The sequence below is a fragment of the Gallinula chloropus genome (assembly GCF_964237585.1).
Source record: "Gallinula chloropus genome assembly, chromosome: 14".
Classification (NCBI taxonomy): domain Eukaryota; kingdom Metazoa; phylum Chordata; class Aves; order Gruiformes; family Rallidae; genus Gallinula; species Gallinula chloropus.
The window spans coordinates 7765026-7786652 of NC_140099.1; the positions used below are offsets into that span (position 1 = coordinate 7765026).

The 21627-nt window shown below is 37.4% G+C and overlaps 1 protein-coding gene across 1 annotated transcript in view; it reads left to right on the plus strand.

Annotated features, from left to right (window-relative positions):
* Positions 1 to 799: 799 nt before the first annotated feature.
* PPP1R13B (protein phosphatase 1 regulatory subunit 13B) overlaps positions 800 to 21627 on the plus strand; it is a gene marked incomplete at its 5' end in the record, with an annotated part of 57367 nt that continues 36539 nt past the window's right edge. The window contains 3 exons of the mRNA XM_084270753.1: positions 800 to 925; positions 13315 to 13462; positions 20157 to 20276. Of these exons, the coding sequence (XP_084126879.1) occupies positions 800 to 925; positions 13315 to 13462; positions 20157 to 20276 (394 nt within the window). The remainder of the gene's footprint in view (positions 926 to 13314; positions 13463 to 20156; positions 20277 to 21627) is intronic.

The following is a 21627-nucleotide window of genomic DNA, read 5'->3' on the forward strand; positions in this document are numbered from 1 at the left end:
GAGTAAGAGCTGAATGCACTGTTGATGCCATCTCTCTGTCTGTTCCCCACTCTGGATCCTATATAGTGTTGACAGGAATGATGATAAACATACACTGTCCCTTGACATGAAGAGGCAATCAGAAACATAGTTTACTGTTTTATATTCTCTGCTACTTGAATTATGTCCAGCAAGAAGACAGACTTTGCCAAGAATGGAGTAGTGCTTGAACTGTACTATTTTTAGGCATAAATACATGGTGGATTTGTTGTTGGTTTTGTTGGGTTTTGGGGGGTGGGAGTTTTTTTAAGCTGGGTGGTCTTTTTTAAACATTTTCCTGATTTAAGAAAATGTGTCATGGAAATGTCTTTTGATAGTTGTTAGGATCACTTTTTCTTGTAACTTGTGCTCCGTATCATTACCCCCTTCAATGGCAAAATCACTTCTGTCTCTCTTGAGACAGTCAGAGCCTTATATGTAAATTTATTTAGGATGAATACTTACTGTTTGTCATTATTATAATAGCAAACAAAGATTACTATTGCACAATGGGAGGACAGCAGAACTCCCCTACTGCAACCTTGCCTAATTAGGTGAAACTTGATCCAGCCTATCTTGTTCCTGTCATGACTGTGGCCTGTCTTGTTTCTTTAGAACATCTTATCACTACTCGTCATTACTGCTTGAATTCATATGCCAGTAGACCAAAAATACTCCATTTAAGTAGTTTTTCACTGTAGTTGTTGCACAAAACCTGTTCTTAGGTTTTAGGTTTACACAATATTTTATATTCACTACTATCACTATATTCACTGTCCACATGAAGAATATTTTAAGGATGGTTCTTCAGAATATTATAAAAACATCAAAGGAGAAATCTTGGCTACCAGAGAAGACTGGACTTAACTCTAAACACTGGATAAAGGACAGAATTATAAAAAAGAAGGTGGGATTACTTTGGTTTTGTTTATTTGCAGTAAAATTAAGCATTTTGAGATGTCTTTTTGTAAAACTGAACGATTAATATTGGGGTAGAGTGTGTGTATGTGGGATTTTTAACTTGAATATCAGAGGTTACTGCCTTACATGGCTTTCTTCTGTATATGAAATGTCTGATTTTTTTTTAATTTTACCTCACATAAGTTACTTGATTCTTTAAATTATTATTATTATGTATTGGTTTTGATTCAGCCGAAGTGCAGACCTGAGTGTAAAAGAGAACAGCTTTAGTCTTTAAATAGCAGGTTTAAAAATTAAAAGAAATGCATGGGAAAGAGCGATTTTTCTATTATGTCCAAATTCCATTCTGATGGAAGGAAAACTCTGTGGAGTGCCTGTTGAATCCCAAAGGATGTATTCACTTTTCACTTTTCATATTTTTGCCAAGCCAGATAACATTACATCTGAGTTTGAATGGCTGGTATTCCCTGAAAGCAGCACGCTAAACAATCGGTATTTGTTATTTCTTTCCGCTCAGTGGGAGAAAGCTGTGGCAGTCCCTTCTTGTTTGGCTCTATTGAAAATAAAAGAGGAGCACTGATTCCAGTTGCAGCATTACATGTGGGTGCGTGTTTGTGGATTTCCTTGTTTGTAAAGTGAAAAAGCTGAGTTCAGTGCTGCAAATCACCTCTGTCATTGACAGAAAGCACACAGTGTTGTCAGTTAAAATACAGTGTTAGTTGGTTGGCTTTCTGTATTTGCCTTGTTTGCTTTGTGAAAAGTTGTAAATGAAAGGACACAAATGTCTGTCTGTGTATCCTACACTTTTTTAAGAGATTATTTTCAGTACAGTAGGTAGGTCAGGCTTTTCTGGAATTCAGTGAATTTTGGATGACTTTGCTTTAGCTGTTGACAAGGTCAAACAAAGACTGTAGAAACATCAGCACCTCCCTTTCCTTAGCCTTGTCCAAAATATTTTTAATAATTTGAGAACACTCAGTTCTGTGGTACAGATTCTGTGGGACACTTTTGTTGCATGTGAGTTTTGAAGACTAAGTTGTCTTTCAGGAAAATTAACCGAAAACCTCATGCTTAACCCTTCTCTTTAGCTTTATCTTTTGTCAGAATGAGCTTTCTTTCAAAGTAAATTACAGTATTGCTAATCCCAATATGCAAAAAACATCGAATAAGATTTCTCTCCCACCTAATAAAAGTAAAATACTAAACTTTGGGGTTTTCCTTTTAGTCAGTCATCTGGTTCTTGAGTCTTTGAGAGGGTGTCCTGTTTTGTAGGGTTTGGAGTATTAGGGGGGTTGTGTATGCGGTATGTGTTTGTTTGGGTTGGGTTTGTGTGTGATTTGATTTGGGGGTTTTGTTTTGTTTTTGTTTAACCTTTCTTTTCACTGAATATATCTTGGGGTTTTCGGGGGTTTTGTTTGTTTGGGTTTTCTTCCTGACTGGAAAGCTGAGATTCTTATGTAATAAAAGAATCTATGAAGCTGAGTCATCTTGGATTCCTTTAGTTTGGTTTTTAATTTATTGCCAGTTCACCTGAGTTTACTGCAGTTTTTACAGTGGTACAGTTGCGGTGTTCTTCAGCAACATGTCTCTGTCTCTGGAGTGATTTATAAAGTAAAATATTTAATCACATTGTTTAACATATTACTCATATCTCATCAGCTGATGACATGGGCAGTTGATATTTTAAGACTGTTGTTCAGAGCTTGTAATGCATTTGATATATGATGTGCTGGTTGCCTTGACAGACAGGAGAGATTCAGACCTTTGGACATTAGCACTAAGTTGTGTTTGTGATCTTGTACGATGAGCTGCAGTTGCAGTGCCACAGTGATTCCTTCCTGCTTTTCCCTGGGGCCTGTGGGGCCACACCTGACCCTACAGTGGGACCCTACACCCTGTAACTCTCTGACCCTTTTGGTGTGGAGGACTCTGGCTTGGAGATACGAAGAACAGTAGAAATACAGACATCATGTTTATATTCAATCCAAATAGAATGGTCAGGGTTTATGGACAAATGGACTTCAGGGAAGATGACTGCACCAGTGTGGCTATTGTATTGATGTGTAGTCTTGCTGTCCCTGAACTTCCAACTTTTCCTGTGTGTTACTAGTGTCCCATGCACTGGCAAGTGCATCTGCTGCAGATATCTAAAAAGAATTTGGCAAGAATACATTGTTTAAGGAATTCTCATATTCATAGGCCTAAATTATTTATTTATAGTGGGGCTATTTGCTGTTTTCCTAAATACATTAGCCTTTTTCTAATTCCATAATCAGAACAAAATTGATGTGCCTGCTGATTTTTATTCTATTTTTGCAAGGTGCTTTAGATAAATCGCATTGAAATTAGGCAGGTAGTACTAGATGTCACCCTAAAATTCACAGACAAAAATACTCTTTCCCCAAAATATGTTTTAAAAGAGTATCCTTAATGCATCCAGCAAGTGTCAGAAAAACACTGGCTTGATGTGAAAACTAGTCTTCTGTTCTTAGTTCATAGATAGATGTAGATATATAGATAGATGGCAAAGACTCGTTTACAACAGTCCTATAATAAATCAGAGAATACTAATTCACAAGGTGAGAATACTTATTTCTATGTATTGAGTTGTCATGATCCTTGTAAGGGATTTAGGAAATGTAGCATCAACTGATGCGAGCAGAGAGCCTTTCACAAAGAGGCTCCAACTTCATCCTTGTAATAATAGCTGTGCATATCCTGAAAGGTATCAGATGCCCCTCAGTCTTTTAAACGCAAGGATGAAACAAAATTTCAAAGCATTGTTCTGGAAAGAATAAAAAAATCTCTCCATTTGTAAAGTATGTTGCCTAGTGGAGAAATGTGCTCAGCACAAACTTGTTGGTGTACCTAGAATTATCCCTGCGTTCAAAAGCCTCTTACATGGTAACTGGTGTCTTGATAGTCCTTTGGTAGAATTATGTGCATCAAGGAGCAACAACAAGATGTCTTGCTGTTTCTCCAGATGTAGCAATTTAGGAATCAAGCCAACAGATAATACGATGCAGGGATGTTGAACTCATTCTGTAGCAAGTGCCAAATTACATTTTCCACTAGAAAACATCACAAGAGGCATGTTTTATAGATTTCTTGAACTTCAGGCTGTGTTCCTTTAGCTAATGACATTAAATATTGCACTTGGACAGATTTCCTTTTAAATTAATAGTTTTAATTGTAATGCAACCTCTTTTATGCTTTTAACTTGTCCCTTTTCAGCTATACCCATTTTCCCTTCTGTAGCCACATGTTTACTGCCCATCTTTTAAATTAGTTTATCTAAATCTCGGCTCCTGCTTGCTTTTACTAGAACCATCTGAGTCTAAAAGAAGGCATGGCAGCCTTGTTACAAACAGCAACAGCTTCTATAAAGATAATATCTGGAGACCTAGCAGTGGTTTAGTACCACAGATTGATTGTGACTTCTAATATAACAAAGTGTAGTCTAACATCAGATATGGGATTGTAATGTCTAAATGATCATGTCACTCTTCTGTCTTAGGCAGATGCTGGAAATGTACCATTTGTTAGGTCTTTTTGGGTTTGGTTTTCTTAGCCCTATTGGATATCTTACTCCTCAAAGCCTTGGAGCCTGTGCCTTGCTTGTGTTGTTTATATAAGTCAAGGTTTAGTTGTATTGTTGCCATTAGGTATTGTTTTCCTACAGTTCTGGAAGTCTTGCAGTTAACTACTGCAATACCTTTCATTTAATAATCTGTCTGATATCTTGCTTAGTTGAATATATTTGAGTATGTGATGATAGTTGCTGTTTCCTTCTTCTAGCAAAAATCTTGGTTTATTTCTGTGCCCTATAAAAAGCCTGCTACTGAAGGAGTTAAGAGGCTTCAGATTCCAGATCTACAATTGATATTGTAGCTTTTTATCTTTCAGTAACAAATAGCAATAAAGTGTCATAAGTATCCCTTCAGCAAATAAATATAAAGGGGGTGTAGGGTTTTTAAATAGTCTGAATCCTGTTGAACACCTGCTGTCACATATGAAAGCTAATTTACAGAAGAGAGCAAAGTCAACACTCCTGAAAGTCCTGGAGGAAATATCCTTGGGTTTTGGCAGTTATTTAAGCCATTGCATACATTGACACTTTAGAAAAATGTAGGAAAATCACCTTTAAGGATTTCTTTTGATGCTATACTTCCACATTTCTGTAACTGGAGTTACATTATTTTTTTAAGTGATTTCTGTGCTTTAGCAATGGAAGCAATTTTGTATCACATCACTAAGGCTGTTGGCACTACTACTGTCTGATGCAATGATATTTTTTTCCTCTTGGTTATGTTTTCTGCATCCAGGCTGGCTGGGGCAGAGGTGGATATCAAAGTGTATCTCTTTTCTCTTTTTTTTTTTTTTTTTATTTTCTTTCAGTGCAAGTTAATGCACTAGCAAATGAGCTTGTGCAGAAAACGCTTCTGTGAGATCAAGTATATTTAAGGATCATTAAATTTTCATATTTGATCAAAATTGCAAATGTTATCCAAGAATAATATTAGCTTGTTGATATCTTTGAGTAACGTTATAAATGCTTAGGGAATTTATGGTTTAGTAGCCTACAGCTAAATGCTATAGATTTTTAGTGTCTGAGACTCGCTCCCAATTTTGTGAATTCTTTTGCAGACCATCTGGAGGTAGTTGGATTCAAATTTAAAAGTGTAGTAGGAAACATGCTATTGGTTTCACGAGTCTGCATTTTTGGCAGAAAACTTCACTCATTTTATATTTTTTGCCAACTGCAGCCTGTTGGTTGCACTACTTTTGTGGATTTTACTAATACAGTCAAAAGAATCTCTGGAGTTCAAATTTTGTCCTGAACTCAAAGTTTGTACAGCTTGGATGTGTGGAGGATGTGAGGAATCATGTTCAGAAATATGCAGATTGAACACAGTTGGTTCTCCCTCCCATATTTGGGGAAGGGGAAAAATTGTTAAAGAAAGATCCTGATGGAAAACAGAGTAATCGATAATAAATTTGCTGTATGTCTTGATGCTCTTACTTGGAATGAGATTTGTAAACAAGAAATTCTTCAATAGATCTAGTTTTGAAAATAACAGTTTTGAAGTAAATAACTGCTGGAAAAAGCCTGCTGGTGAATAACTTGTTTATTAGATGGACTTTGCATGTTTCTTTTTAATACAGGGAAATGAAATGGTTTAATGTTACTACTGTTTTTTCTAGGGTTTACATATATTAATCAACATCAGAGATTTATTTGGGATTTGTTTGTTCTGAAATCTCAGCAGGATAAAGAAATGCTCATGACATGAGTCAAGGATGTATCTTTAGATGGCTTTAATTAAAACAGTTTTGTGGTTATAATTTCACAGTCTGGTTTCTTTTAAAATGTAATTGCTTAAACCTTCACCTAATTATGTCTATAATCTTAAAAAAAAGGACAATGTTCATACTGCAAATAAAGTTTAAATTCTGCTTTAGTGCTTGAAATAATGCAACTAGAATTTCTACAGCTGTGTGATGCAAGATTTACATCATGGCATGAATTCCAGGCAAGAAAACTTGCAGGAGATAATCACTAATTTGTAACTTTTTCCTCTGACCAGTCTTCATGCAGAGCTGTGCATAATAGTATGGCTCATCACTAAGGGGATGAGTTTTCACCTCTTCCGTTTGGCTTACGTCTCATTCTGTAGTTTTTCCAGAAACTGAAAACTTCACCCTTAATCAAAGTTCATATGTGATTGACGAGGCTTAGACATTTCTGTACCATAGTTCTGGGTGTTTTGGTTAACACTGCTGTAGTAGCACCTTAAATATGGCAAGGTCCTGGGACTCCCAAGTCAGCAAAACCAAGGATGAAAGCTAAAAACTTCTTGGGAGGTGTTGAGGTCTCTGCTGTGTGAGAGAGATTTACACTGATGATTGGTCTTGTCTTGAGTTGTAGGCACCTCTAATTGCTGTGAAACAGCAAAGCATAAGACTGTGAATGGGTGGTTTTGAATCTTTATTATGGCAAAATGCATGCTGAGAAACAGAAGGAATGGAAGTTGGCATTTCTATCTGAAATGTGTTTCATACTTTAAGTTCATTGTGTGTCAGCCTTTTAATAATAAACAATTCCGATATGTGAAATGTCTGATCATTCTTCTCCTGGAAGAGGGATTATTTTTTGTTTTGGTGCTTCTTTTAACAATGACATTTCTAGGTTGGTTTAAAAGAAAAACGTAAAAGGAAAATCTAGTAAGACTATCCAGCACTGTGTGAATTTAGCCATATTAAATATACAGTATATCCTTAACTCACAATCAAATGCTTGATAATTCTTAAATTGGTAGAAGTTGTTACCACAAAAAGATCTAGTATCCACTATCCCTTAACAGCAGGTAGGCATTCCTATATCTATGTTTGGGTAATGAGAGTGATAGATATCACAAAGGGAAAAATTAATGAGTTTACCTTTCTTGGTATGTGGTTTTTGTAACCTTTTCTTCGCTGCTTGAATGATCATGCTTCTAACCTTTCATAGATGTGATTTTCTAAATTATTTTGCTGTTGATATAAAGTAGGTTATATGCAAGAAAAGCAATAATAATCTGACCCATTTTTGCCAGGAACCTTGGGTTTGAGTGGAAGCACTTGGTTTAGTTAAAACACATTTATATGTAAAGTAAAAAGCCAGCTCAGTAATTTGTCATCTTCATCCCCAGAACTTACTATTACTCTGGTTGAATCTGACTTCTAAGAAAACAATCTCAGACTTGTTTTAAATTCTATTGTTTCAGCATGTCCTGAAATAGTACTTGTGTGATTGCTTTCTGATAGCTTACATAATTTAATTTTCTGCAAGTAGGGTATTGGGAGATACATACTTACATGGACAGTGTTATTATATTTACAAAAATTATTGTATCAGCTGTCCAAATTAGTAAATTAACTTGGGCATAATGCAGTGGAGGCATGGGTGTACAGTTTCTTTATTCTCAAGCACCAGTGTTTCATGTCTTGTAGCAGAAGTTAATAGTTCAGTAAGATATATTAGCTTGTCTCCATGAAAATCATTGTTAAAGATGATCTCATTAAATCTCTACCTGTTCTCTTTAATTTGGGATATTAGCTGAACATAAAAAGGTTGTGGGTTTTTTTTTGGTAAGATTGTAGGAAAACGGTGAGGAAAAGACTTAATTCAGCAGTTGGAGTTTTAACTCTCTAGGCGATTTCTTAACAATGTGATACATTGGTTCTTAGTTAAGAAATGTACTACACTGGTTCTACTACAGTGTCCATAGCTACCACCTGCTGGTTCTATGCTCTTGGTCTAGTTTTATTCCAATCACAAGTAAATGCTTTGTACAAGGGGAGTGCAACTGAAGTTGTAAAACTCAAGTGGGGAAGTCAAGATGGTTTCTTGACTTGTATCGAACAATGAACATCAGACTCATTAGAAGGATCTTTTGTTTCTATACAGTAGCATGTAAGGCATTTAGTTGTGGTGTTGTGGGATCTCTGCTGTGGCAGACAAGTTACGAGGGCATCCCTGCTGCACGGCTCTTGGAATCTTGGTTTGAGATGAAGTAAGAGACGAACCTAGACAGTTAGAGAAGACTCACCTAGAGAGTCAGAGAAGACGAGTCTTCTCTAACTTAGCAAACAAAACTATATTTATTGTCCTGATTGACAGCACTTTTCACCATATTGAGTTTTCTTGTGTCTAATATATATAGCAGTCAGTACAGTTAATGAGGGTCTTCAAGGAAAATAATGAGGTTGCTTTGCAGGTGCGTATAAGGTGTGGTGAACAAAACAGAAGAAAGCATAAAAATACCTGTTCAGCACATGGAGAGCAAAAACTGGTGTAAAGGATCAATTTGTCATCAGTTTCTTGATACAGAATGAAAAATGATAGGAAAGAAGATTGCACATCACAATGGGGAAGTGAAGACCAATAAATTGTGCTTATTGTGATTGATACAGAAAGGAAACATAGTCAAAGCCATAGGTATGAAGAATGAGTGTTGTGTGGCAGGCATGAGTGAAAAAAGGCACACCAATGAAAAGCTGTCAAACCGATAGGCAATTTTCCAAACTCAGAGCGTTAGTTAGACCAGTTTATAGGAAAAAAATTAAACCTATTGTATAGGAAAATTAGAGATAGAAATCTGAGACACAAGACTGAGAAAATGATCGATGGCAAAGATGCTTGTATTACAGCTCATAGTGATAGATACCCGTGTCTTACAATGACTGTGAAATCTAGGGAGTTATTGGAGAAAAGTGGCTAAGGACTGTGTTACAGCCATATGGAACTTGAAGCCTGTTGAAATTTTTGTAGGTGAAATTATCCAGCTGTAGAAAGAGATGAGATAATAAGCAAGGATAAAGATCTTTTGGATTTAGCCCTCTTTTCTACCTCCTTGAGAAATTACAGGGATGATTGTGTTCTTTATATTAACACAGGAAGTATGGTTAAAAGGAGAGGATTGGGATTGAAGAAAGGAGAGGCAACATACTAAGAGGAGCACATGCAGCTATTTGGCAAGCATGTTAGGCAAAGATCTGCATAGAGTATATGTATTCTGAGGTCCACCTTGGAGGAGGTTATCTGTAAGCTGAGCAGTGAGTGACATGACAGTAGTTCTGAAGACCGGTTGTGGTGTTTGATATAGCTTTTTTGACATGGAAAAGACATGAATTGTGAAAAGATATGCTGCAGGTTGGGAGGAAGATAAAAAGAAGAGAAAAAGAGCTGTGAATTGATGAAAGTTGGTATAAACCCATTGGTTTGGTAGCAGGAAGCGTAGAGGAAAGAGGCGACATCCATGTCTGGGTTGGAAGTGTGGGATCATTTAAAATAAGAAATCAAAGGATTTATCAGTTCTCCTGAACTTTGGCTAAGAATATATTTTTCATAAAGCTTATTTACTGCAGTGGGTGTACTGTGTATTTCATGTGTATGCTTCGCTCATGTTCTTCAGCAGCAAATTTCCAGGCTCTATCAATGCTTCTTTGTATTTTCTCACAATGAAATACCTCTGATTCTTATTCCACCCCCTCCACAGATAGAGACAGATATGACACTGACTCAAAAATCTAATTAATACTGCAATATATTAATAATGACCAATATTTTGAGTCTTCCTGTGTTCCTGTGTATGTTTCAGGACATCTGTTTCACAGCACAGTGTTGCAGTTCTTTTGGTGTTACTCAGACAACCTGTTAAAAATAAATCCTTACTTAACCAAGTTTGCTTAGGAAACAGTATGACAATAGTTGGCTACAGCACCTTGCCTTCTCATTATTGAGATATCTTTCCCTGGGCTGTCTCACACATGATACTGTGAGTGACACCTGGCTTTGGAGAAGACAGTACTGGTGCACTCTGACCTGAGAGAAGAAAGTGGTGTGGTCAAGGTACAGCAAATTTTGGCCTGCTCGTGCAAAAGGGACTATGAGTTTATATAGTGGTTGAGGTCTGAATTTAAGGAGAATTGACTGAGGTGTATGGGATAACACACACCTCCAAGGCTTTGTCTCCAAAGCACAGACAGATAACCTTGAATACACAAAACAAGATTTCTGGGCTGGTGTTATCTTTGCAGCAATAAAAAAATTGAAACTTGGAAACCATGTAAAACCACATCATGTTAAATGATTCTCTTACCCTTTCATAACAAGATAAGGACTTTCAGGCAAACAATGAGCAGTATGCATTGTATCATGACTTCAGTAAATCCAGGGTCTCTTGGCATTCTCATAAAATTTGGGGAAACTTGGGTTTTATTTTGGAATTCCTATGAAGTATTATGAGGAAATGGTACTAATAATTCTCTGTCAAACTGGTGTTGTTTAATTTAACTTACTTCATTTACTTACTTATTATCTATTCCTTAAATTTAACTGCAGAGAGGAATAAAAAAGTACTTTCTGTCACCCCTGTGGCTAGGAGAGGGACTAGGGGGTTTAAACAGCATCAAGGAAAGCTTTGGCTAGACTTAAACTTCTGGCAACAGGAATCTTGGAGTGGATGGTTCAGGGAAATGGTGTGGAATTTCCATCATGAAAGGCTTTTCAGAACAGGTTAAACAAGCACCTCCACAGAATAATGTAGGTATAGCTGATCCTGCCTGAGGCCAAGAGACTGCATTAGATGACCTCCTAAAGTATATGAACTTTTCTTCTTAAATATGAGGTCAAATTCCACTACTAGATTCCACATCAGGTATCTATTCTGTAAAAGATGCCACAGCCACTGAATGTTGAGACTTTGTCTGAATCTGTTCTTCTATGAGGAAAAATAACATAGTGAGCTGTGTACAGTTGGTGGTTACAGGCTCTTTCATTATTGTCTGTGGCTGCGTCCTATACCTCGCTACTTGCCTATACTATTGTTTCCTTTAATGCTGCTGTTGGAGGGACTCAGGTGAATTCTAATGTATTTACCACCTTGAATGACTATTTCATGTGTTGAAGTGTAGTTATTTGAAAACTTCAGGATACAGTGTACTAACTTGGCAGGCTGAGGGAGAGTAGAAACATGGACAAAAATAGCACAAGGAATTGATGAAGGACACTGAGAGCTTGAAACCAACCTGGGTTTTCTTGGAATTTGTCCTGTGCCTACTTTACTTCTAAAGTAGATAGACTGCTCTTGCTCGGTATCTAGCTGTTATTAATGCACATCTCCATTATGGTACCTGTATATGTCCCACAGATAAGAGTGATGTGAATGTTTTTTAAAATTGCCCATGCAAATTGAAGCACAACTCTGTTTAAGTGGAGAGTGCTCATTTAACGAAGAGCTCTTAAATAATTAGGTTTAATGTTTGTGATTCCATATGTGATGCTACATTTTATTTACTGGAAAGCTCTGATAGAATTTTGCAGAAAAAATTCCTAATTTTGTCACATTCTTTAAGGATATCTATTATTATGGAATCTTGGGTTTTCAAACAGCACGTTCTCTCTCTTCCATCCCCATGAGTTTGCAGAACAGTGTTGTGACTTCAGATGGGAAAGAAATAGAATGGTGCAGAGTGTCTGTTTAATTTTAAGCAGGAGCTTAGTGTCAGGTGTCTATCAGAGGATTTAGTGTAACATAGGAGTACCTTTCTTTGAAAACAACCTTTATTGGTCCTTGGTCTCACTTAGGAAAAAAATGAATCACTTCAGCGTTGTAGTATTAGGACTTTGCTTCTTGGTAGAATTTTTTTATCTTTTCCTTCTTACAAGCCCCTCCACTGTTAACTATAAGCTTCCAGCTTTTGCAGTATATGATATGAAGTCCTGCAAAACAAATCCATTGAGAATCCTGTATAATGCAAAGGTCCTTAAGGGGATTGTAGCAAATGAACATATTAATGATGATATGCATATGTACCAAGGGTGTGAGGTGAATTAAGTTAATGTGCAGTGTTTTGGAGTGTTTATCTTTGCCATGTTACACCTGCTAACATGGAAAGGGATTGGAGTATCTCTGGATATGTGTATTTGTGCACATGTTTATGTAAGGTGGAGCAAGGAATTCGAACAGAAGTCTACATCAACCCAGATTAGTACTACTGCTGCGCTTCCTCCTTTATAGATTTCATCCCACTTTCTCTTCTTTCTTCTTTCTGTTTTCCTGCGTGTCAAGTCATATTGAAGGGGGGGGGGAATTTCTGTTTTGTGGCTACTTTCCAACTGGAATAACGGTGAGTGATTATTAGAGGAAAAGTCTTCATTTGATGCTGCAACTTTGAGTGGAGAGATCATGCCTAGTACCCACGTGGGAAGGTTTCATGTACTCTGATCAACACAGCAAGCTCGAGGTGGTGGGGCTAAAGTAGTACAGGATGAACTGACTTGTTCAGAGGTTTTTAGCTCTAGCATATATGCTGAGATAATGTAGCTCCTTGAAAATGTAACTTCTTTCCTCTTTATTTTTTTTTTTTGAACCTTACCATTTAATTTCCCATTTAACCAGATTTTTTATTTACAATTTACCATTTAACCAGAGGCTTGTAATTCAAGCAAATATAACTATCATTAGCCAAATTGCAAAAATTATCTGTGTCCTACAGAATGCAATAGAGCTGCCCCCTTGTGAAACCTCGGGTTACTTTGCCAAAATGTTCTTTTATTTGCCATACTTAAATGCTGTGACTTCAAGCCTCTAGCATAACCAAAACTTGTTCCTTCCCTCCTAACATTCTTTTCAGACAGAAGTAAACCAAAATATTTCACAATTCAATGCACAATCAAAAAAAATCACAAAAGACTAAACTTTGGCAGTTACAGGAAATTGAAAACTACTTTTATTGATTGTGTTAACTGCCCATAAGCATACATTTTCATTTACAAGGAGAATCTTATTCTTGTCTTTTTAAAAAATATTCTTTTTTTTTTACTTTCAGATGATATTAACTGTGTTTCTGAGCAACAATGAGCAGATTTTGACAGAAGTTCCAATTACACCAGAAACAACCTGTCGCGATGTAGTAGAGTTCTGCAAAGAGCCTGGAGAAGGAAGCTGCCATCTGGCTGAAGTATGGCGTGGAAACGGTAAGTAAAATGTTCAGTAGAAATTTATTTAAATATATGTACCAATTATAAAAAACAGCTAAGACTGGCTTTTCAATATTAATGATTTCAAATTGTACTTTGTTTTCCCTAGCAGACTTTGAACGCAGAGCATGGTAATTCAGTATCTGTAGAGATTAATGCAATTCTTGGCACCTTTTTTTTTCCATTCTTCTCTGTTTTCTTCCTCTGCATGGAGCATTTGATAAAATGCACGTGTAGGATACGTTAGTGCTCTGTATTTCAGTTTTTGAAATTATATAAAGTATTCAGTATCCCCATACTAAGAGAAAGAAAAAAGTAATGGAGAGTTATTTGCTTCTAGAAGCTATTTATTTCCAGTAGGTATACAGCATGTATAGGCTAGAGGGTATTTAAATGACAATATGGATTCTCAGTGATCTTCTCTTATAGTAAGTGGCACCCACTTACCTGTACTTTTTCCAAATGAATTTTCTCTCTATTGGGCATGTGCACACAACCTGAAATTTATAAATGGCTATAGGTTTTCTCCTTCAGCATCATGAATAGGCGACGTCCTGCAGACAGAATCACGCTGCAGTCTGACATAGCATCTCCAGCTTCCTCATTAACATGTTCCCTCAGATTTGAATGCCTCCCTTGGGGACAGCAGTAGTTCTTGTGTCCTATTTGTGTTGCAACTGTAATTTCGCAGAATAATGAGATAGGCAGTTTTCTTCAGGAGTGTGTCAGAACATCCCTATTTGATTCTTGCAATTGGGTGTAGTGCAAGCCTCCAGGTTGTAGTATGTCAGTGCATGGGTGTGAGTAGAATCAGTGGATGGATGAGAATAAAAGGCAAGTTCTTATTTCCTCAGTTACTAAGGTCACCCCTGTTTAAGCTGTTTGTCATCTGTTTTGTATAAAGACTGATGAGGTCATAACTTGATATTGAATTCTTAAATTTTGCCTAGAGGGGTTTTATTTGCTAAGAGGCTTTTTGTCAAACAGACAAAACAGGCATTATTCGGATGCCTTTGGAGCTTTTGAATATTAGCTATCTAGAATATTTTCATCCTGGGGAAACTATTCCTCCTCTTTTATAAACTGTTCTAAGACCTTTTAAAGGGAAAAGCTGCCTCAGGATATCATTTAGGCAAGAATGAGCAGGGGAGAGGTGAATTCCAGGAATACAAATTCAGTTCATAGTTAGAAACGGTAAGGATAAAACTTATAAGAGGGTTAAAACTTTTTCCAGCTGGAAGTTTAAATTACGGAGAATCTGTGATGCCAAGTGCATGGCATAAATTTCCAGAATGGATTTGCAGACTGTGTTTTAACAGCACTCAAATATCCCTAATATTTTCCAATCACTCGTCCATGAAAGTGTAACATATATGGTATTATTTGTTCTTCTGCTTTCACAGTTCCAGGGTGTACTTAAAAAATGCAGAGAATGTTGTCATCTGGTGATCCACAACCTCTTTCTGGGACACTTATGCCTTGCAACCCTGGCAAGTGCAAGCACACGTTTTCTGTAATAACTTCCAAGATTGAGAAAATACTTCAACTGTGGATGTAATAAATTATTTCTCAGTATTATATAGCTAAAGCTATAAGTTTCAATTAAGTGGAAAATAAAACATCCAGGAAGTTGTGGTGGAGAGACTAAGGCTGAATTTTTGCTATCTACCCTGTGAATTATGTGCCTTTGATCCCATTATAGTCAGTGGAGATCCAGATATTACTGAGAGTAGAACATGGAGACAGATGATTTCAGCTAGTTAACGTCTGTTTGATTTTGAGCTCGACCAGCTTTCTGAGGTAGACATCTACATACAGACACCTAAGTAAACAGTTAAATGCAAAAGTTACAACAACAAACAACTTAAACTGTGGTTCTGGGAGGGAAGTATGAAGCAACTTGCAATGAAACTGCAGCATGCTGCGTCAGTGTAGGAGTATTTTTTCTCTTCTATTGCTCTGTCTCTGACTCCTTAGCCCTCATCCTCAAGAGAGGTCTACAACTGTTCTTTCAGAACATGTTTTTGGAAAGCAAAAATAAAAATTAAAGTAATACAGAAAAATTATGGGTTAAATAAACACATTAGGTTTTGCCACAGACCGTAATAGGTCTGTTTTCTTGGTAGCCTCTCCATATTGCACAGGTGACAAACTACAGCTCTCGCCATAAAGGAATGAATGTGAATGTGCTTAACTCCTCTGTTCTACAGATAGCCACAGCCTCTTTTACTTAGTCCAACTAAATAATACATGTTTACTCAAATTCAAAGCAATGAGTCTTGCAGATTATAGTTTTATTAGCAGATACAAAACCCAGTTTCATTCAGATACAAAACCCATATGCAATCCCTAAACTGTACCAATCTAACAAAATACTGTCTCTTCTAATAATGTTCCTCTCCTGTACGTGTATGTACAAATAAATGAGGGAAACTTAATTGACTTATAGAGGCTGACAGAGATAGACCCATTCATCTTCCAGAAGAATGTTAGTAAAATCCATGCAAGTTTGGCTGCAAAATTATGTAAGAGGAGAATTGCAATCACTTAGCTGTTGGAGAGCATAATTGTTTGTTTATTATGTTAGCTTTTCTCTGTTTGCTTTTGTGTTGCAAAGAAATGGTTGAGAAGCTTCCCAAGAGTTGCAAAATGGTTTAGGTGTTGTTTGTATTAGTGTTAAGAAACTGATACTTCTTGGAGCTTCCAGGCATAAGCATTTGGTTTATTTGGATTTCATTTTCCGATTTCATTTCCAGTTTCTTGAGAGGAGTAATAGTTAAAAAAGTCAATAGCATTTGTGCCTGATGCACCACAACATGTACAAGCCTTGTGTTTTGTCAGTTGGAAACTTCCACTTTTCTGCACAGATTTCTCACGTTATAACAGGAGAAAAGATCCCAGGATATTCTTCTTCATTCCCCAGTTATTGCAAACAGCAGTTGGTAAGGAGGTCAAAAGACAGGTGTGATCCCAGGAACTTGCAGTATGTTTCAAGAGAGAATGGATTTCAATATTTAAATCCACCCAGTACTCAATTATTCACTTCATTTACATCTGGGATGCCCTTTAGCAATTGGTATTAATTGGTCTTCCTGAATTTAATGGTAACACAGACGCAAGTGCCTGAAAGAAGTGGTTGTTTACAAGTGTACTTCTGCAGATCCAAGGGAGGAAAGACTTAGTCCTGGTCTTGCAGTGAACTCCCCCACAATGGAGATAATCCATTACTTTGTATTCTGGCAAGCATAAATGTGCTTATTACAAACAGCAGGGTACTTGTAATCAGGATAAAATCAGATTCTGAAGTCTGAAACTTACTTTGTTTTAAATAGTGAATACATAGTTCCAACAGAAAGATTTTTGCAATTCTCTTCTAAAGCATTGATGCAGTATTTGTGGTTTGGTCTTTCAGGGTGTTTCAAGTCATTTTGGAATACTTAAAACTAACCCATATTCAAAACTTTGGATAGAAGAAAAAGGAGCTATGCTCAGTTCTCTAAAGTCTTTCAGAACTTTCATCCAACTGAAAGTCCAATCCAGTATTTGCAAATAATTATGGGTATATGCATATAGCACAGCATTCTGCTTATTTATTCGTGAAAACATTCCTTACAAAATTCTTATGTGGTGGTAAGTATAGGGGCCAAACCTGTTACTCTACACTAATTCTCCTTGTTGTGTTTTTGCCCCAGCCGAGAGCCAAGCACCACGCAGCTGCTTGTTCCCTGAAAGAATGTTCTATTTCAACTTTAGAAAATTGAAGTTTGAAACATTCTTGTGAAAACAGCTATTGACAACTATGTCTGAAACCATAACAACTGGGAAAAGTTTAACTGCAGGCTTATTTATTACACTACACTACACTACACACACAGTGAAACCAGAGTCGGATAATGAGAAGTGTGACCAGATCTTAAAACACCTACTCCCTTCTTAACAGACTTAAACTTACTCATTATTTCTCTCCCTTCTTCCCCCCACATTGTGGTACAGGGAGGGGCAGGGAATGGGGGAGTGGGGGTTTCTGTCAGTTCCTCACAAGTTGTTTTCCTTCTTAGCCAGGGGGGCATTCCTCACACCCTCCCCCTGCTCCAGTGTGGGGTCCCACCCGCAGGAGACAGTCCTCCATGAACTTCTCCAACTTGAGTCCTTTCCCATGGGGGTTCAGCTTTTCACCAGCTGCCCCAGCATGGGTCACTTCTGAAGGGTGAACAGTTTCTTACATCTTCTTACTCCCTTCTCTGTTGGCAAAAAAATGCAGCTGCTTGCATTTTTTTTTTCTCCTGAATGTGATTCACATTATGGATCCTGTGACCATCACTGACTGACTCAGCCTTGGTCAACGACTCCGGCCTTGAGTTGGCTGGTGTTCACTGTCAGGCATACAGAAGGCTTTGGCTGCTTCTTGCAGAAGCCACCCCTGCAGCCTCCTCCCCCTCCACCAGAACCCTGCTATGCAAAACTCTACAACAGTACTACCCCAACATACAGCAAATACAACGCTTTCTTCCTGCAATTTTTCTGGATTTAGAGGATTTAAGTTCAGGGAAGGAATGGGGACTTCAATTCACGTCATGTCTTGTGCCAAATGTTAACCTGCATTTCTTCTTCCTCTTTCTTTCCTGAATCCATTTCATGTAGCTCAGGTGATATGTTTTTGTTGGAAGAATTGCAGAAGTTGTAGAAAATGTCTTTCCTATTTCTCTTCATTGTCATGCCTGAAAAATTAGCCTTGATTCTGCAGTGTACTTTATGTATATGTAACCTTTTATTTTGAGTAGTTCCTAGGATCAGGGCCTTAATTTTAATGGGAAACCAGCCTAACCAGGAGCGATGCTGCAGCCACTCCTCACCATTCCAGAAGTAGCCCAACCCTGTTCAGACATCTAGTGCCTTGGTACTTTGTTATAAAGCTTCAGTTCTTGCTAGGTTTACCTAGCAATTTTTCTGTTTGGAAGAAATTCCTAAAGATTCTTATCTTCTGTGTCCTCTAACGTCTCTGAAGTAATCATTTAAATATTTTTATTCACTGTGATCTTTGGAAGACCCATGCCACAATTTTAGTGGATACGCTTCAAAGCACTTGAAATCTTACCTTACTTAGGAGTTGAAAAACCTGAAAATCATGTTTTTAAAATTCCTTTTCAAGAACTGAGTTGTGAAAAGCCACTGACCTTGTGTGCATAAACACTATCAAGAAGGTTACTTGGAGTCCACTTGAGTGAGAAACAAGAAAAAGAAAAGCTGGTGGGGTTTTTTTTCCCTTTTGTTATAGGCCTTGTGTGGATTTGGTTTGGTTTGGTTATGGGGGAGCAAGATAGGTAAGCAGTCAACTAATAATTATCTTGTAATGTAAATGACCCTTCCCCATTGAAAGCAGCTAGATTTCACTGTGGCTAAACTATGTTAATCACTATGCCTATTTGACATAGCAAATGTTGAGAAGACACTTTATTCTATTCAGTGCATTCTGACTCAAGTGATGTAAATGTATTGTTCTTTAAATACTACAATTAAGTATCCCAAGAGTATCAATACACATATACATTTATGCATCCCTAATGCATATAAATTTAGGTAAATTTCATTATAAGAAAGTATATTTGTGATGTGGTTTTCCTAAGCTTTCCCCAGATATCTGATATCTCTGGATCATTTTGTCTTCTCGTGTCAAAAGAGTAAAATATGAAATGGATAACAAACTGGGACTCCACCTGGTAGGAGATAGTGTGGTTTGGGTTTTGGGGACACAGAGTGTTTTGCTTTCAGCAATGAGAAATGCAAATTCCACCCTTTGGTTTTCATCCCAACCTGGTTTTCTGTAGTAATACCAGATTGACTGATTAGTTCTGCATGTAGGAAAGCCAATTAAATATCTTCTAGTATAACTTCATTCTGATTAGAAGATGTCTTCTAATACTATGCTTAGTGTTAGGTCTTGAAGGGAGGTTTTCTTCCCTTAATGAAAACATTTAAAAGGAAATGCAAGTAGAACTATGAAAACAGTGAAAACTTTTAAATTTTAAAATTTGTCATTTTGAAATTTTAAATATACAGTCTGCAGCCTCATAGTAATAATATATTTGATCAGGCTGGAAGAAATAACTACACTATGAGAATGTTTGTTTTCTTTGGGGGAAAACAAAGAGACTGCTGCATAGAACTTAGCCTGTATTTGTTCAAAGATTTGCCATTAATTCTACATACACTGGAGGTTAATGCCTGGCATAGATTATTGGGAATGGGAGCACCTGCTCAAGTTCTTAGGAGAAGAAACCTCAGTTTACTGATACGGCTTTCAGTCTGAGTGGAAATGTGTATGTTCTAACTCAGTGAATCATTTTAATAATAGGACAAATTATCTTATCTGGTGGTGATGGGGAGCAGAGGTGTAAAAATCAGTATTGTGAAAAAGGTGATGAAAAATTCCTAAATTAGGGTGTCTGAACACTGATTTCTGTTTTGCAGCCTGGTTATGTACTGCTGTTCAGCAGTGAGCTGTGTTACAGCAACAGTCTAGCTTTTCATACAATGCAACTCTTGTCAGTGCCTGTTCCTGCGACTTTGTATGAAAAAACACTCGATAGGTTGAATTGCTACCAAAAATGCATTCTGATTCTTAATGAGACTTCTATAAAACTTTGCTTAATTTAAAATAGTTGTGATAATTTTTTTGGCCTTGTACTTTCAGAGCGCCCCATCCCTTTCGATCACATGATGTATGACCACCTACAGAAGTGGGGTCCCCGCAGGGAAGAGGTGAAGTTTTTTCTTCGCCATGAGGAGTCACCAGCTGAAAGTAATGAACAGAGTAAGTACATTGGAACCTGAATGTACACAAGTCCATGGGACCTGATGAGATACATCCCAGAGCCCTGATGGAACTGGCTGATGTAGTTGCCAAGCCATTCTCCATGGTATTTGAAAAGTCTTGGTGGTCAGGTGTAGTCCCTAGTGACTGGAAGAAAGGAAACATTACAGCCATTTTTTAAAAAGGGTAGGAAAGAGGACCCTGGGAACTACAGCCCTGTCAGCCTCATCTCTGTGCCTGGGAAGATCATGGAACAGATCCTCCTAGAAGTTACGCTGAGGCATGTGGAGGACAGGGAGGTGATTCGAGACAGCCAGCATGGCTTTACTAGGGGCAAGTCCTGCCTGACAGATCTGGTGGTTTTCTACAATGGAGTGACTGCATCAGTGGACAAGGGAAGAGCTACAGATGTCATTTACCTACATTTCTACAAGGCCTTTGACATAGTTCCCCACAACACCCATATCTCTAAGTTGCCCAGAGAGGTAGTGGAGGCCCCATCCCTGGGGATACTCAAGATCAGGCTTGATGGGGCTATGAGTGACCTGATCTAGTGAAGATGTCCCTGCTTACTACAGGGGGGGTGGACTAGATGACTTTTAAAGGTCCCTTCCAACCTATCGCATTCTATGATTTATCCTGTAGTGTTGCTACCTAAACATAATTTAAGATTTCTGGAGTTTGATTATCAGTTTTTTCCATGAGCTTCAGGAGGCATGCAATTTAACCTCCTTACACCAAAGCAGTTTTCAACTGTCCTTGGTGGCCCCTCTATTTATGTTTTCAAATACCAGTATGTTGAGTAATGTTTTTATAGTAAGTTCAGTTTCTCTTCTGCTTAATACTAATCCATAAATGTTGGTGGGTATTACAGGCTTATTGCATTCTTTTTTCTTGTTGAAATAAAGTCCCAACATTTTGAGACAATGGGATTGTTCTTTTTGACCTCCTGGATTTTTCAGTTGCTCCAGAAAAATAACTTGATAAACTACTTTGCCTCCTTTAGAAAATGAAATCTATTTTACAGACATCATTGGCAGAGGTTTCAGTGCCTTTACTTTCTCAGTCCTTCATGTAGCTATATTTAATAGTGGTGATGATTTGCACCTTGAAAAACTGATGGTCTGTTTGGTTCTGTAAGAAAAGTGTTTACGTAAAACTGTGATTTCTTAAAAGACTGGAATAAAAAATAGAAGAATTTCAGTTTTCTGTATTTAGGAGAAGACTTTTGAGGCTGCACATTATATACTTTATGGCTGTCAGACTGTCTGAAGGATAGGAAAGGTATTTCAACATGAGATGTATACTTAAATGCTCAGATTATCCTTACTCATTCAACTAATCTGACTGC